The 17,556-nt window shown below is 44.2% G+C and overlaps 1 protein-coding gene and 1 long non-coding RNA gene across 11 annotated transcripts in view; both read left to right on the top strand.

Moving 5' to 3' along the window:
- Positions 1-17,556, top strand: part of IKZF4 (IKAROS family zinc finger 4) — an 82,374-nt gene that overhangs the window by 51,672 nt on the left and 13,146 nt on the right. For 4 of the 10 annotated variants that reach the window (XM_083427597.1, XM_083427594.1, XM_083427595.1 and 1 more), the window contains exons 6-9: positions 7,720-7,869; positions 8,845-9,015; positions 10,687-11,386; positions 17,459-17,530. In XM_083427597.1, the coding sequence (XP_083283723.1) occupies positions 7,720-7,869; positions 8,845-9,015; positions 10,687-11,386; positions 17,459-17,501 (1,064 nt within the window). In that variant the 3' untranslated portion in view covers positions 17,502-17,530. Of the gene's footprint in view, positions 1-7,719; positions 7,870-8,844; positions 9,016-10,686; positions 17,151-17,458; positions 17,531-17,556 lie in introns of those variants that run through there. The other 6 variants (XM_083427593.1, XM_083427600.1, XM_083427599.1 and 3 more) reach the window with 2 other exon arrangements.
- LOC310671784 lies at positions 4,260-7,713 on the top strand. The gene is made up of 3 exons (XR_014508188.1): positions 4,260-4,545; positions 4,915-7,085; positions 7,252-7,713. It is a non-coding gene; the product is annotated as an uncharacterized lncRNA (long non-coding RNA).

The following is a 17,556-nucleotide window of genomic DNA, read 5'->3' as shown; positions in this document are numbered from 1 at the left end:
TTCAGACTCCAGTGCAGACAGCCATCTTTATGTCTCCACTGTCTTTAGCGACATTGTAGTTTTTGTAGATCTTTACTTAATCTGTGCACGCGTAGAACTTGAATCCCTGCTTTGGTCCTTTTGGTTTGTTGCCTACCTGACTGAAAATAAGCTTGAGTGTGTGTGGATAGGCGATGCCTGGTGAAATAGGGAGAAGAGAAGAAGGTATCTCAGTGGTCTGGAGGTGAGGGTTCACTGGCATGTATAAAGTTCCATGTAGCAGAACAGAGTGTGTAAAATAAGCAGATGTATGCAAAAGTGATTAATTTGCATGCTTCGTGCAGGGCACAGAATTGCGCTTTCTTGACTCAGCATTTTATTTACCCTAGCACAGAATATTCTCTCAAGTGCATGGAGCATGCATAGCCTCGGGCATGGCTCAAACCCCTGTGCTCTCAACCAGCATGAGTTGATGCTGTGCATATAAACCAGCTCAGCTGACAGCATGTGCAGCTATCAAGCAGCTTAAAAAGGTAAATGAGCCAGTATGCGAGGCACAGCTGATACCATTCTTTACTTTCTGCAGTGTCACCCTTGTTCCTAGAGTTATGTCGGAGTCAGATATGTTTGGTCTTAACACTGTGTTTTGGTTGCTTAAGCTCCCTTCCCTTGAAAATTGATCTTAAAATCAAACTAATCCCCCCCTCCCTTTTACTTACAGTGGTACCTCAGGTTACATATGCTTCAGGTTACATACGCTTCAGGTTACAGACTCCGCTATACCCAGAAATAGTACCTCGGGTTGAGAACTTTGCTTCAGGATGAGAACAGAAATCGTGCAGCGGCGGCGCAGCAGCAGCAGGAGGCCCCATTAGCTAAAGTGGTGCTTCAGGTTAAGAACAGACCTCCAGAACGAATTAAATTCTTAACCCGAAGTACCACTGTACTTAGAAACCTCTCTTTTAAAGCAATGGATATGTTCCTACCATTTAAAAAAACCACTTTTCTGCTTGAATATCTCTGTGTGTGCTTATTTATCATTGCTATATTCCAAGTCCTCCAACAGAAAACAGAACTGAAGACTGAAAATTTCAGAACATAGCTGAAGACAGGGTGGAGAAGATACAGTGGACCTTTGGGTTGCGAACGTGATCCGTGCGGGAGGCACGTTCGCAACCCGCAGCACCGCGTCTGCGCACACGTGGGTCGTGATTCGGTGCTTCTGCACATGTGCAAAGCACAATTTAGTGCTTCTGCGAGTGCCCAAACCCGGAAGTAACCCATTCTGGTACTTCCAGGTTTGGCGCGGTGTGCAACCTGAAGCATCTGTAACCCGAGGTATGACTGTACTGAATTCTCAGGACCTTGCAGGCTACACTCCTGAGTTTGACCCGTGCTCCGGAAGGACCGTGTGCCACTACAACTCGCTGGTCTCCAAAGCCTGGCTAGTAACCTCAGCCCTGATAGAAATGCTCTAATGGAGGCTCCTCTAGCACTGTTGTTATGTGGTGAGATAGGGGCGGTTATGTGTCTTACACCACATCAGGATATTGGCACATCTTGTTCTCTACTGGCTGGCCATAACTTCCCACAGTTTCAGAAGGGTATCCTTCTCAGGCCTGCCCAGTTGAACCTGGCATCTTCTGCATGCAGATCGTATGCTCTGCCACTGAGCCATTAACAGCCCTTTCCTAAATCTGTGTGCACATTGGCACCTCTGCCCAAGATCCTGATATTGGCTAGAGAATACTGACGAAAGTTAGGGCAGTATGGTCTGCTCTAAGAGAAGAAAAATGCTTAAGAGTGTGATAAATATTGACAGAAACTCGCCTGCAGTTCCCTGCACAAATGGTCAGTTTAGAAGGACCCTCAAGACTTCGACCTAGTTGTCTCCAGAAGCATGCTTTTTCCAAGGCCTTCTGTTTCATTAGTATAATTTCTGCGCCACCAGCCCTCCGTATATCACGGCAGAGAATGATGATAAGCAGCTGTTGACGGATAAAATGTGCCAAATCCTAACGTTTGTTTGTAATATCGAAGAAAATTAAGGCTGTGCAGAAGGGCAGTTAATACGAGGCAGAGAGGGTATATGAGTGAAATGACAGTGTCCTCATCAGCGTTTGGATTTCACGGCTGTAAAAATAGCCTGTCCCAGCTGGGGAAGGGGGAGCAAGGAGTATCTTTCTTCTCCCCACCCCTTAACCTGACATGTGTGTTTCATGCTGTTCCCCTGGGTGAGGCAGTTGCTTTCATCTTTGAAGATCTGCCTCCAAAAAAGTGAGGATTTATAAACCAGATCAAACGCATCACATCAGTTAGAAATAGATCAGAAGCTGCATCTACACATGGGATCACTAGGATGACTCTTCTCCCATGGGGCTACCTCTCTTCGGTACACAACTCTCCTTTCTTTCTTTCTTTCTTTCTTTCTTTCTTTCTTTCTTTCTTTCTTTCTTTCCCTCTCTCTCTCTCTCTCTCTCTCTCTCTCTCTCTCTCCCCCTCTCCCCAACCCAGTAAACAAATGCATTTGGAATTTGCATTCAGCAGACCCAATTCTACAGAATTTTCTCCCCTCCCCTCCACCCCAGGATATTTGGAGAGCAGACTGACAGAATTTAGTTCCCTGTTTTTATATATGCAATTTAAAGATTGAAAGGGTCTTCTTGCCCATAGAGGAAATGCGGTTTTAAGTGAAGCACAACTTAACAGCACAGCTTAAATGAGAAAGTACACTTTTGATTAGGTATGACAACGGGCTTCCTTTAAAACAAACAGTACCAGGCGTTGTGTGTGTAGCTCAGAAATAGATGCACGGCTGGCCAGGATTGTGTTACGGAGTCAGTGGCTCTTCCAAATAGGGACCCTATAGATGTTCTAGACCTTCTTTGCGGTTAAAAACTCCCTGTCAGTAGGGAACAGATTCCTAGTTGTAGGGTAACTCATATGCTGTACGTCAGGTGTGGGGAGTGCCAGTTTCTCCCCTGAGGGCCACTTTCCCTATGAAGTAATTGGTTGGGGGCCGAATTTCATGGGTAGTTGGGGTTGGAACTAAAATTTTGCAGGGCCACCTGCCCCATTGCTCCACATGCCTGAACACTCAGTGGTATTACCATTGTACGGTTGACTTGTGGCAGAAGCCCAGAACCCCACTTTGCAGAATGAACAGGAGGGCTCCCAAACTCTGCAGAGCTGGCTTATCGCACTTGGACCCTGTTAAGTCCAGATACAAGAATTACCTAATTGCACCACTGCATCCATTAATTTTCTTACACACACACACCTTCCTCCTCTAAGTGGGATTATTCCTGGAATTGTACTGTGCTTCCCGTGTGCTCTGTGTGTCTCAGAAGCACAGAATGAGAATGAGGTTATATATCCAGGAAGGCTGCTCCTCGTTCTGCTGAAGAGAAGGCAGCGGAACACTTGCCATTGTGAGTATGGCAAATTGGATTGAAGACCCCTGATCATGACTCCTCAGTTTGGAATTAGAAAGGCACTAAGCCATTCCAGAAATTACTTTTTCAGTAGCACACAATTCAGTTCAGTTTCTGACAGACACCAGCTGGCTTAAGAATTTCACTTAGAAGGCTTGTTGAAAGAGGAATGTCAAAAGGGCAATAGAGAAGGTCCCTTGCATTATATAAAATGGCAGGGAGTTCCAAAAGGACATCTCCATTCCTAAAAACTTTCCTAGTTCAGTTTCTCTGTTTGTCTCGGTTGAGTCAAGAGGCAGAACGTTACCCCCCCCCCTTTCATTCTCACTGCATTGTGTAGGGCTATTGATCTTCACAATTGTATTTGACATTGCACAGGCTCTGTGAGACGTCTTCCACCCTCCCCCCGCCAGCCTCTTTTTCCTTTATTTGGTGAACCTTTTGCTTTTCTAGCCACTTCCCAGAAGTGTTTTGTTTTGTTTTTCATCAGGCTGGTTTGTTTTTCATGGTTCTGGTCTCTTTCTCTTTCCTTCGCCCCTCCCTCCCTTCCCCCCTCCCGATCCATGATCTTCTTGCACCTGGGGCTGGGCTGAAGGACTGCGATATCAGCCAGAATGTTGTAAAAACCATGAGCTGTTTTATTTCACCACCACCACCATTTACTCTGAAGAGCCTAAGGATGTGCTGTACAGTGGTACCTCGGGTTACATACGCTTCAGGTTACATACGCTTCAGGTTACAGACTCAGCTAACCCAGAAATAACCCAAGGTAACCAGCTAACCCCAAGGTACCACTGTATTAGTTTTGAGATCTGTCACTTCATAGGTAATTGGGAACAAAGCCAGATCAAACACATCAGCTGAGACTCCACGGTCTCCACTGGCTGGTAGTGGCTCTCCAGAACTTCAGAGAGCGGGGACATTCCCAGTCCTTACCTGGAGAAGCTGGAAACTTCTTCATTTAAAACAGATGCCCTACCATTGCGCTTCAGCCTTTCCGAAATATGTTGCGTGGACAGGGAACTTTAAAGAGTTCTGAATTCTGCCTCTTTTGTGCCATTTCTTCACCTTGATGATTCCGTTTCTCTGTGTGTAAATTCAGATCCATGCTGGTCTCTCACAAAGTGTTAAGGTAAAGGTGAAGGGACCCCTGACCATTCGGTCCAGTCGTGGCCGACTCTGGGGTTGCGGCGCTCATCTCGCTTTAGTGGCTGAGGGAGCCGACGTACAGCTTCCGGGTCATGTGGCCAGCATGACTAAGCCGCTTCTGGTGAACCAGAGCAGCGCACGGAAATGCCATTTACCTTCCCGCTGGAGTGGTACCTATTTATCTACTTGCACTTTGACGTGCTTTCGAACTGCTAGGTTGGCAGGAGCAGGGACCGAGCAATGGGAGCTCACCCCATCATGGGGATTCGAACTGCTGACCTTCTGATCGGCAAGTCCTAGGCTCTGTGGTTTAACCCACAGCGCCACCCACGTCCCTGACACAAAGTGTTAGTGCTGACCTTTAAAGACCTAAATGGCCGCGGCCCAGTATACCTGAAGGAGTGTCTCCACCCCCAGTGTTCAGCCCGGACACTGAGGTCCAGCTCCGAGGGCCTTCTGGTGGTTCCCTCACTGCGAGAAGTGAGGTTACAGGGAACCAGGCAGAGGGCCTTCTCGGTAGTGGCACCCACCCTGTGGAACGCCCTCCCATCAGGAAATAAACAACTATCTGACTTTTAGAAGACATATGAAGGCAGCCCTGTTTAGGGAAGTTTTTAATGTTTGGTGTCTTATCGTGTTTTAATATTCTGTTGGGAGCCGCCCAGAGTGGTTGGGGAAGCCTGGCCAGGGTGGGGTATAAATAATGGGGTATAAATAATGGGGTATAAATGGGTGGGGTATAAATAATGAATTGTTATTATTTTATTTTTACTACTGTATAACTTGCCAGCCTTCCAAAAAGTTTTATTGCTTATGTGCAGGGGTTCAACGTGAAGAATTTCCAGCAAGTAGGTACTGCCTGTTGCCCAGACTTTTCTTCTTGGGGTAACTTGCCAAAGGCTGAAACATTACTCCATTTCACCAAATCGGGGTTTTTTTTTTCAATTGCACAAAATGTTGCCCGCTAGTGACTTCATGTACCAGAGCTGTTGCGGCTGTGTTGCATGGGTGCTGTGAATGCTAGCTGGTGGCTGCTACAATTTCACAAATTGTGGTCTGGCTGGAGTGGGGAGTCCATGAAAAGATAAACAGCATTGCAAAGAAAAAACTAAAAGCAGCCCTCTTGGCCCATAAGAAGAAAATCCAAAATTCATATCAGGGCAAAACCTAATTTAAACCAACAAGAGCAATAGAATCAAAAACTTGTACGCTGTTTTTGTGGCATTTTGATTAGTCTAATAAAGGTATTACAGCTAGTATAGATTTTGACATTACTGCAAATGTGTGTTTATCAATTGGCAAAGAAGGCTCACGCACCAGGAGAACGTTAAGCAAAATAACTGCTTTGGCAATGTCTTATAGAAAGGCAGCGTATAAATTAATTAAATTTGCTAGCTTGCTCCAAGCCTAAAAGAAACATACAAGTCTGTCTTGTTAAAGCATTCATGAAGATTTAGCTCTGCAACATGGTTTTCAGAGTACACGATGTGAAGAAGAAAAGTAGCTAGCTTGAGTATATTCAGTGATACATTGTTATAAATTCACGTAGTCTGACACAATAGAAATATATTTTGAAAATTAAAAAATTGTCCAGTAGCACCTTAGAGACCAACTAAGTTTCTTCTTGGTATGAGCTTTCGTGTGCATGCAAAGCTCATACCAAGAACAAACTTGGTCTCTAAGGTGCTACTGGACATATTTTTTTAAAAAAATTAATATATATTTCTATTGTTATAAATGTCTTTATTTTCCCTTCACCATTGAATACTACAATCACCAAGATTAGAGGTGGTTTCCAGGTGTTTTCTTGTTAATATATTTATTGATACTTACTCAAAAATATACAAAAATTCATACCTGTTATAAAATATATATAAAGATATATAAAATATATATAAAAATTCATATATTTTTATAATATATTGAAATCAAACAGATACTTAATCTAAAAAACAACAGAGGCAGAAAAAAAGAAAAGAAAAATGAAGAGAAAGCAAAAGAGAAAAGGATAAGGAAAGATAAAAAGACTTCCAATTCTCTGTCCTGCAGCTAAATATAGTATTCACTCATTAACATCCAGCCATTCTACTGACGAGTATTTTTTTCAGTCTTCAAATCCAAATATTACATGTTCATTTTCTCTTTCATGCAAAAAGCCCATAGGAAGTTTCCAATCCTTAATAAATTTCAGTAATTATTTTTCTCTAATTAAACACATTAACTTTGCCATCTTAGCCAAGTCCAATAGTTTTATCCGCCATTCCTCTGTAGTGGGTCAGATTATATCTTTCCATCTCTGTGCATATAACAATCTCGCCAGTAACTTATTTCATTATAGAAATCAGGCACTTGTCTGGCTTCTAATTCAGACTCTGACAATCACTTCCTCTTTGCTTTTTTTTTCGGGGGTGGGGGGGCAACACTTCCTTTAGCAATGATTTCCAATTGATCCATCAGTGAGGACTCCTGATGCTCCGCTAAAGCCCCTTTACTCCCTAAATAGTAACATTCAGATATGTAAAGGCAGTGGCGTGGGGTGCAGGGGGGGCTGGCCGCACCGGGCGCAACATCTGGGGGGGGGCGCTCGCACTCGCAGCTCTCTGCCCCTACTAAAATCCATGGGTTAGGGGGCGCAAATTACTTGCCTTGCCCCGGGTGCTGACAACCCACGCTACGCCACTGTGTAAAGGGGGAAGAACAGAATGAGGGCAGTTATATCAGTCGTCCTTGAATTACTGTCGTAAAGTTCCCATTTTGGAGTGCCTTCAGTGACTAGGACCTAATGAGGATGTTCAGATCTGATCTGAGTCCCTTACCAGAAAACTGGGGGGGAAACCCACATATATTTGATCTTGGCAGCGATGATCATAGAAATGGCGATTGGAGAGAGGAGGACTTCTTTCAGCAGGAAATCATCTGAAAGATGCCCCTTTTCCTTTAGCGTCTCAAGGCAGGCACAGTTGCAGAGACAGACAACTGAACCGTTTGCGAATTTGGTGGCTGTTTTTTTTGTTTGTGCCTGTCTCCTTTCATTCCTACAGCTGCAGGCAGGCTGTCAGTACTTGCTGGTTCTTGCTGACCCAAAGGTTGCTGTGGTGGTTCGAGAAAGATGTGAGTTTTATTACTGGACCCTTTTACGTTTCCCTTTCCATTTCAGTCTCCTCCCCCACCGTCGGAAAGCCCTACAAATGTAATTATTGCGGCCGCAGCTACAAGCAGCAAAGCACGTTGGAAGAGCACAAGGAACGCTGCCACAACTACCTGCAGAGTCTTAACACTGAACCACAGTCGCTGGCTGGCCAGCAAGGTAAGTATGGACCTGCCAGGCTGGGACAGGCGAGCTTGAGGGGCAGTGTTGTCGGTCACTTAGGATGGCTTTACGCACAGCAATTTCTGCAAGTATCCAAACGGGCTAGCAGGGTCTATGTGGGTGGAACAGTCCAAATCGTCTTCTGCAATGCAAAATGCCTTCCCTAGCTGGTACTTCCTCTTTGAGGTGGTTCCCCTCCACTGCATGGAATTTCCATCTAAAGGCAGATTTAGTTACTGTTGCCATCATCATTATTATTTGCTTCATTTATGAATCACTTAGCACAAGGCATCCTGCCATCTGTTTCAGCAGCAGGCACTAGTTAGGTAATGAGGGCTAGAATCCCATATCTAGTCCGGGTGAAAATTTGGGTTTAGTGTCTAGAACATGTAGGGCCTGGTAGTCAGAGAAACCATAGCCTTGAAGGACAGAGTCTAAATGGGTTCAGTGATCAGGCTGGTCACTGAGATCCAGCTCTGAGGACCTTCTGGCAGTTCCCTCATTGTGAGAAGTGAGGGTAGAGGGAATTAGGCAGGGGGACTTCTCGGTAGTAGCACCCGCTGTGGAATGCCCTCCCATCAGATGTCACGGAGATGAGTAACTATATAACCTTTAGAAGACATCTGAAGGCAGCCCTGTATAGGGGAGTTTTTTAACGTGTAATGTTTTATTATGTTTTTATATATGTTGGAAGCCGCCCAGAGTGGCTGGGGCAGCCTAGTCAGATAGGTGGGGTACAAATAATAAAGTTGTTGTTATCATGGACCTGGGGAACAGGATCTAAATTGGACGGACTAAATTTAGCATTGGGAGTCTGTTCCATCCTTGCCGATTTTGCTGTGTGACATTTCCTTCCTCGGCAAATCACTGAACCGTCAGCATCTGCTTTTTTCACAATACAGGCCTTCCAAAGGTTGAGGCAGAAACGCTCCAGGGAGCCAAACGTCACACCTGCTTTTGTTTCCTTGCCAGGTGACGAGATGCGAGACTTGGAGATGGTGCCGGACTCCATGCTTCACTCCTCAGCCGACCGGCCAACCTTCATTGACCGACTGGCAAACAGCATCACCAAACGAAAACGCTCCACACCTCAGAAATTTGTGGGTAAGGAGCTTCCCCTGGATTCCTGGAAGTGGACTAAAGGTAGTGGCAGGACAACGGCGCTGTTGACCACCGACAGTTGTGTTATTTATTGTCTTGGGTGTTTCCCTGTGGGCCATCAGATCTTGCATTCGCAGCCCCGCCAGCTTTTATCATCCCTCTCCATGCTGGATTGCAAAAACAAAAGGTGGTTGGGTAGGGCATCTCTCAGCAAGTAGCAAGATGGCGGCTACCACTAGACTGGGATTGACAGCCAGTTATGCTCTCTGGAATAGCTGCCGTTAGTGGGATTTGGCTTCAGGTCTGGCCCAGAACTAAACTACAAGGTGGTAGACACACCAGATTAATTTGGCTGTTGTGGGAGTTGTTTTCTTCTGTTTTCATGGTATAATTTAATTGTATTCATGTTATTGAATGTGTTGTAAGTTAGAGACCTTCAGGTAACACGTGACTGACAAGTCTAATAGTAGTAGTAGTAGTAGTAATAAACAACTAATAGGTGCAAAATGGAGTCACAAACTCAAGAAGCAAGTTCAAATTGAGCCTTCCCCCTGCTTCTTACATAAAGTATTTCTTGCCTCCAGTCAAGTGCAGACTCAGATCTATGTGCTGCGGAGAAGAGGAAAGCCTCATGCACCTGCTTCCTTGCCCAGCTGTTGCACAACAGCCCTGCAGTGCTACCAGCAGAGTCTTTTAATCCGGTAGTTGCTTCCAGCACCCTCTTGCAGACCAGAGGGAAACAGGAAAGCACGAAAGCCCGTTCCTTTTTAAACAGGCTTAGCCAGCACACACCCTGCATTTTCCATTCAGCCAGCACACAACTTGCTGAGGAAAGCAAGCCTTGCTTTCGGCTGCTTTATCCAAGCTTGGAGATCAAAGAAAGGTTGTTCATTTCCCAGGCAGACCCCCCTCAACTTCCTTATGACCGGGAACCCTGAGACCAACACTCCTTTCCAGACCACTCCCTTATAACTTCCGTAGAATGTAAAGGCAGCCCACATTGCCTGAGTCTCTCCCAGAGCTCGGAAGGACACGCTAGTCTCTTACAACTCTGATCCTAAACTTCTGGCAATGTAAATTCCAGTTGTCTAGACACGTGGGAGTTCTAGAATCCTGTGGTTGGCAATTGCACACACGGTTAAATTGTGAAACCTTATTAGAAATAAAAGGTGGGGAGAAATTGGCACACGGTAAGATCAGAATACAAAATAAGCCAAAGAGCACTGTGGGCCTGAAACTGGACTAATCCCAGCCCCAGCCCCTACGATATAATATTTCTAGTCTGTTTATGAGTAGACAGCAAGGATGGTTAGCTTCCTGGTGGTATAGAAGACCCAATCTGGACCCCGATGGTAGAGGGACCCCTCCCCCAACTACAGGAGCTGCTCAGCTTTTTAAAGGTTCTCTCCCCTCTGGTTCTTTTGAAGGAAGGATCTCTGGCTCTTTCTGACCAATGAGAGCCAGTTGCTCAGGTGGTCATGTCTCTCAGGTTCACTTTTTGCATTTGAAATGGACAAGAGGGGGCTATGTACAAGAATTGGCAGGGGCAAGAGATTAATGCCCTGCATGTGCGGCAATAGCTGCATCCAGAGATTTCTTTGCAAGGTTTTTTGTCCATGTGCTGTGCTCTTATTTGACTTCCATCCCTAACAGGCTCATCGTATTGACTGTAGAGGGAACTTGTCTTTTGATACCTCTCATCCTTTGCCTTAGGAGAGAAGCAGATGCGGTTTGGCCTCTCCGACATGGCATTTGACGTCAGCTCCGGCTTCGAGAAGGACGTGGAGATGGTGGCAGCCCACCATCCCATGGACACGAGCTTTGGCGGATCCCTGTCCTTCATGGGAGCAGAACACTTGCGCCCTCTCAGAATCCCGCCGACCAACTGCATCTCCGAGATCACCCCCGTCATCAGTTCCGTCTACACGCAGATTCAGCCCCTCCCGGGCAGGCTGGAAATAGCAGGAAGCCGGGAAGCTGCGGAAGGCCACGAGGACCTTCCCGACGGGACGCAGATTGTGTACCGGGCATCTCGGGAGCCCAGCATGGTGTCACCTAGCAACGGCTGCCAGGATTCCACAGACACTGAGAGCATCCACGAGGAGAGGGGCTCACAGCAGCCGCTGCTGTCCGTCATTGGGAACTGCACCAGCAGCCGGCAGAGTCCGGCCTACGCCAAAGAGGACCCGAAAGTACAAGAGGGCATCATTCCCACCACTACTCGGTCAACTCCCAGCTCAGCCAAAGAAGCCCTGCGTGTGGTGAATGATGAAGGGGAACAGATAAAAGCCTTCAAATGCGAGCACTGCCGAATCTTGTTCCTGGACCACGTCATGTTCACTATCCACATGGGCTGCCACGGCTTCAGAGACCCTTTCGAATGCAACATCTGCGGCTATCACAGCCAAGACCGGTACGAGTTCTCCTCCCACATAGTGAGAGGGGAGCATAAAGTCGGCTAGTCCTAAACTCTCTCTTTCCCCACCTTCCCAAATCTCCCTCCCCATCTCTCGTGCCCCACCCTCGTCGGGTATGGAGCCGTTCATTTCTTTTGTACTCCGTTGCACTGACTTTGGCTAAAAAAGAGAAATGTTCTAAAAAAATAAAATAAAAACCCTAACTTAAAAAAAAATAAAATCCAACAAACTTGAGATGGGGAGGAGCTCATAACATTTGCCTTTTCTACGCTGTGTTATTTAAATACTGTTTATTGATTTTAAAGTTCTCTTGTGCTTTTGGTTCTCTTCCACTCATAGTTGTTATTTATTAATTTCATTTCGCTATTTTGTTGTCATGTAAGCCTTTTCTTTGTCATTTTGCCAGGGGCTTTCTCCATTTTGAGGGACACGACACACACCTCTGGTACACATCAGCAAGATATTAGTGTCATTCATGTCTGTCCCTCCTTCCTCCTCCATTCAAAGTTTCTTTGGGCTTCTTTTGGTGAATTTCAGTTCAGGTATCTCTTGTCAAGCCACCATGTTAGACATTAAGAACCTCAGATCAGGTGCTAATATACTCTTGTAGAACTTCGCCCTTTCAAAGGGGCTAGGAAAGCCACGATTTGAGTTACACTTAGATGGTGATGTCAGGAAGAATCGCGTGTTCCCTCTTTTTTGGGTGTCTGTGAAACACAGCATAGAAAGGTATCCTACTAGGAAACTCTGTGGTCCCGTGAACTCTATACCTCTATGCTTTTGCTTTATGACAGCTTTGTGTCGAAATGTGCTGTCTCTTCTTTCGGGGCACAGAAAAGGTGGCGAATTCTGCATCTGGTGAAAATGAAGGAGCTGCAGCGCCAACTAGTCTGAAGGAAGGTGGCAAGCGTTTGTGTACAAAGTTTGCCAGGGTGCTGCTTTTGCAAGCTCAATTGAAGATCAGCATTAGGAAAGCAAATCCTTCCCCCCCCCCCCCCGGGATGCAAGGAAGGAACCTTAGCACTGCCTGGTTAAAGAGCATGTTCTGCATCCCAGCTGTTAGGAATCTGGGATGCCCTCCTTCAAAAGGATTTGCTTGATGTCCGTGTTGTTCACCGTGACCTTCTCTCCAGGAGGGTTGCTTGAGCTAACGTCCTCTGAGCTTCCTTCTGCCGGCTCTTAAAGAGTCAATTTTTTTTTAGTGGAAGTTTTAGAAGGTGTGAGCCTCAACCCTTAGGTGAGTGTATGTCACTGACTTCTCTCTCCAAAAGCATGCAACTTCCGTAGGGTGAATAAATAAACATGACCCTGTTGGATGTGATTCCTAGGAGACATAATCAAGGGACTTTCAGTGGAAGGCAGAAAACAAGATAGCAAAAGCCTCTGTGGCTTTTATTAACCTCCCTTTGAACTACTAGAGTCGGGTGCTGAAGCCTTGTCACTTCTTGCTGTTGTTCTGGTGCCTGACCTCTGTCTCTCTCCAGTCAGTTGCCCAGGAATTGGTTATCACAAAGTAGCTTGGGGCTTGACTCCTTTCCCAGCAGGAAGGGCTGCCTTGTTTTTGCACAGATCAGTCAAAAACCTTAGTGATCCGTGTTCAGAAAGCATATGGGGGTTTTTGGGACTCCATTAGCAAACTCTTGACAGCAGCAGCCGTGAAGGTGGAAGTTCCTTGTCTTGTACAGCTACGTAAAAGCATACAGTGGCATGGACAAAATTGTGTAGAGTAACTTCCGGTAACCTGTCTGCCCAATATCTACACAGTAGACAGAGTCTCCCATTTTCTCACAGGTACGTGATCAATGGTGCCAAAGAGGGCCATTGGTGTTCTGCAATGCAGATCCCGCCGAAAAAACCTTGCTTTCTGTACTTTAGTGTCTTAAAGCCTTGATCACCATGAAGGGCTGAAACCTCTAATTCTGTAGTTTGGTTGAAGATGTGTTTCTGTTAGTGGACTGTAGGCAGGATTTGTTACTCAGAGTCAGGCTTATGCAGTCATTCCTACCAGCCCAAGCAGAAATTCTGTTTATCCTTGCTTTTAAGAGTGTAATCGCCAAATGTAAAGGCTTGGGCGTTGAGGCAGCATAACTTGGGGAAGTTTGCCTTTCTGCAAGGTGTTGTCCTTCGTCTCAGCACCTTGACCTGCTAGAAGCACCTTGCCTGAGAGAAAGAGATTGGTAAAATTGTATCTCTAGTCTTAGGACACAGCAAGGGGAGAAGGCTTGTGGTTTTAGATAAATGCCCATGATGCATAAAAAATAACTTGCTCAACAGCAGCTCAGCAAACTGCTTCCTTGTGGGATAAACCAAAGGCTGTTCTTTTTCTACTTATAGAAACACCTCAAGTTGCAACGTTTTGTTCGGTTTTGCCCTTTTGTTATTAGACTGCTTTTTTGAGATGTGAAATGCTAAATTTTCCGAGCTGTCGCCACCCCTTGCAAGGCCAGACAGATTTGCTTAACTGGAAAGGCCTTGACAAATGAGATATTCCGGGGGATTCCTCTAGAAGATGGGAAGGTGAGAACCTTCCTTCAAATAGTTGCACTCCACTGTTCTGCCACACTTTCTAAAGCTCTTAACTTTTCTGGTACAAAGTCACTTTCCCCTTCTGCCTTGTCACTTGGGTTCAGCATACGAATTGTATCTAACAGGTTCAGAAGGCATTTTGAGCTGGTTCCGGCAGATGTGTATTTTGTGGCTTCAAGCAGAGGGAATAGAATATTAAAATTCTTGTCATTAAGATTACTATTGTGCAATACGAATGGAACCTGCTGGGAGACTTTGCCAAATTGCTAAAGGGACTTGAGAGTCCACTTCCTGTCTTTTCAATGAGGATTGTACTTTCCCCTCCCTCCCTGTTATTCCTTAGGCCCCTTGGATAAAGGATTTTGATTTTTTTAAAGCACTCATATCTCCTATTGGTGTACAGTATTCAGCACTTTTTGTGATTGTTAAACCGAAGAATCAGTTCAGAAGGCATAGTTCCCCCCTCAATAATTCCCAAGACTTGGATGCTCATTAAATTATATTATTTGAATGAAACTGCCCAGTGGTGATTCTGGGGATGACACTTCTGTACTGGGAATTGTTACGGGGTTTCTCATGTGACTGGAAGACATCTTATGATCCAGCCATTATACATTGTATTTTTGAATGTTTTGACTTCATACTGCTTTAAAAGTTAGGATTTGTCCACTACAAATCTTGCAAACATGAAGGTTTGAGTCAGATTAACACAAGCAGTTTGATAAGATAATTGTGTTGAATGAATGAACTCAAGGTGTTCCATTTGTGCCCCTGGAAATCTGTGAGAGCATATCTTAAAGCTGCTTCTTAGCTATTTTTTAAAACACACATTTGGGTTCTCAGGAAAGGCTTATCTAAAGACTTGTGAAAGCAGGATGTTGGAAATCTAATGCACATTTATTACATTTAATAAAAAACCTCAAAGCTGATTTCCAACTTTTAAAGACATTTACCTGTCATTGAGTGACTGTTTTGGCCCATTTTGTGTATATGAGCAAGTAAAAAAAAAAGCTTCTTCCAGAATGCGTTTTCAACATTTTTTCCCATGAACCGCCTAACACGCCAGTATTTTAGATGATTCTTGCATCTTGCTTATAGGATTCATCCTGTGAAAGCTAACTAGCTTTTCGCATAAATGCGTTCAGAGAAAGATCTAAAACATTTGTCGCGTGAACCACAAATGTTATAGAATTAAATCTCTGAGTTGAGATGTTTGCACATCTTCTGATCCAGGCAGACCTGTGTGTATAGCAGTAATGAGAGAAGCAAACTCCTAAACTCAATGTGTGCATGTTTTTGTTCCTCCCTCTCCACCCCAGTATGAATCTAGGCCTAGAATGGTGTTTGCAGGAATCATTTCCATTTATAGGAAGATTCTCTCTTGTAGGATCTGACAAAGAGCACTTTCCTCTAGGTACATGAGGCTGTCTGGACCTCTGGTTGTGGCACACATGCAGGCTTGAAGGCTTTTCTCCCCGTGTGTTTTGCAACACTATATTTAATTGGCAAACACTATTTGGTCCATCGATCGAGGTGAAACAAAAGTTGGTATTTACGAAGTCCTCCAACTATTGAAAGAGATCACTTATTCCCCAGACATAGGCAAAATCTTATGCGTGGTGTTTGTTTGTTTGATTATGTGACCCGTCTTTTAAGCAGAAGTGGAAATAAAGCAGAGAGCAAAATTTGTATCTGCTTTCCCCCCACTTAGTAGATCAGCTGCATAGTTCATGCTAGGCACTTAAATAAATCTCAATCTGTAAAATAGAGCTTGGGGGAGACACACCCCAAAGCAGCTGTTACACAACCGGGGGCCTTTCCACATGTTTTGGGGGGCTACAACTCCCCATCAGCCACAGCCATCTTGGTTTGGGCTGAAGGCGAGTTACAGTACAAAGCATCTGAAACACCACCTTAGGGAAAGTTGCTAAGATTATGGAGTTTGTTTCCCTAAAATAATCTATTCTTCCAGTTCTAGAAGTGATCCTCAATGCTCTCATCTTTTCCATGTGAGATTAGAGTTCTTTCCAGCTCCCCTAGACCAAATTCTGGGAAGATGCATCTTTCTTTTTTTTTTCCAATGCAGAGACTAATATTGCTGTGAAAACTGTAAAACATAATCCGACTAGCTATGCTTGTCAACTTGATACATTTGTCAAGAAGTGGGGGCATGTATTGACTTCTTGACATATAACATTGGGAAGGAAATAGGTTAGTGCAGTCTTTCTTGTTAGATATTTTTACAGGTTGTTGTTTTTTTCCAGATACAAGTGTGATTCTTTGACAAGAACAACAACAAAAAATTAATAGGAAAATCAGCTTTCATAGTTGGGTACCGACTTCTTGAAAGCCAAAGATGGCCCTTGGGTGCTTGGCATCAATTAATGCCACACTGGTAAATTGAAGCACCTAAAGGGTCATTTGTTACTGTTGATTTCTATTTGTAAAAAGTAAAGATATCCCTTTGTGCCTCCATACAAAGCCCACGTTCAGACTTTTTCTTCCTGTTTTTAGTGGGAATAGAACTGCTCTCTGCAGGAACTCTTTGGCTTTCTTTTGGTTTGTTTTAAAAAAATCAGAAATATTGGGTAGTTCTTGAGCTAAATGAAGACCTCCAGCTCATCACTGTTGAACTATATTTACTGCACTGTGGAATGGTACGAATCTCTCTTAAACCTGCTTCTGTGATGAATCAGGGAGCAAGAATCCTGTTACAGACTTCACAACTTACCTCCTGCTTCTCCCCTTTTGTGAAAATGGAAACAGGTTTTGTTTTTAGAGAAACAAAGCTCTAAAATTTCTAAGAAAACCAGTGTTCTGTTTTATTTTTGCTTTCACCTGTATGAAGAGCCTAAAAAACAAATCTTGGAAATTTTGTAAAACTCCAGGTCTCTAACTTGTGTAAATATTATATATTTTTTAACCAGATGTATGAAGAACAAAAAGATGTGCAATATCCCCAACCCGCTACAATATTCTTCTCTTCTTTCTAACAAGCTTTCATTTGTATATTGTTATTGGATTTGCTGGTGTCGCACTCTTTTCCCTTTTTTTTTTTTTTTTTTTGGTGGGGTTAAACTCACTTTTAAATAAAAGAAAAACCTCTTACTGCAAAAGCTTTTTTGTATCTGTAATATATTGTAAGTACATATTTGTGTAATGGAGATTATACTACTGTTAAGTTTTGTACTGTACTGGCTGAAGGTCTGTTATAAATAAACATGAGTAATTTAACAGCCTGGTCTCTCGTTTTCCTAACTGGATTATTGCCAGTTTTGTGCTGGTTCCCCATTCTTAGATCAGCACACCGTTACAAAGCCATGCTGGTTGATTCATTCACACATGCACAACCCCACCCCCCTTTTCATTTCCTAACACTGACTATGAAGAGCGCTACTACCTAATTAACGAAGAAAGAAGCTGTAAAAACATACTTGGCTGGAGTGGTGTTTTTTTTAAAAATCCAAACACTTCAAACTACCGTATTTATATGTCGCTGCCTTGAAACCACATCAGCAAGATAATCTGTTTCTTTACCTCAGGACACTGAAAAAGGAACAGAGGTTCCCAAGATGCCTAATATGAGTGAGACACACGGTTTACAACTGCCACGCGTGAGTACAAGCTCAAATGTTTTAAA

This window comes from Podarcis tiliguerta (genome assembly GCF_965153285.1).
Source record: "Podarcis tiliguerta genome assembly, chromosome: 2".
NCBI classification, from domain to species: Eukaryota; Metazoa; Chordata; class Lepidosauria; order Squamata; family Lacertidae; genus Podarcis; species Podarcis tiliguerta.
Note: the sequence above shows the minus strand (reverse complement) of the source record. Positions and strands in the feature narration are given on the sequence as shown.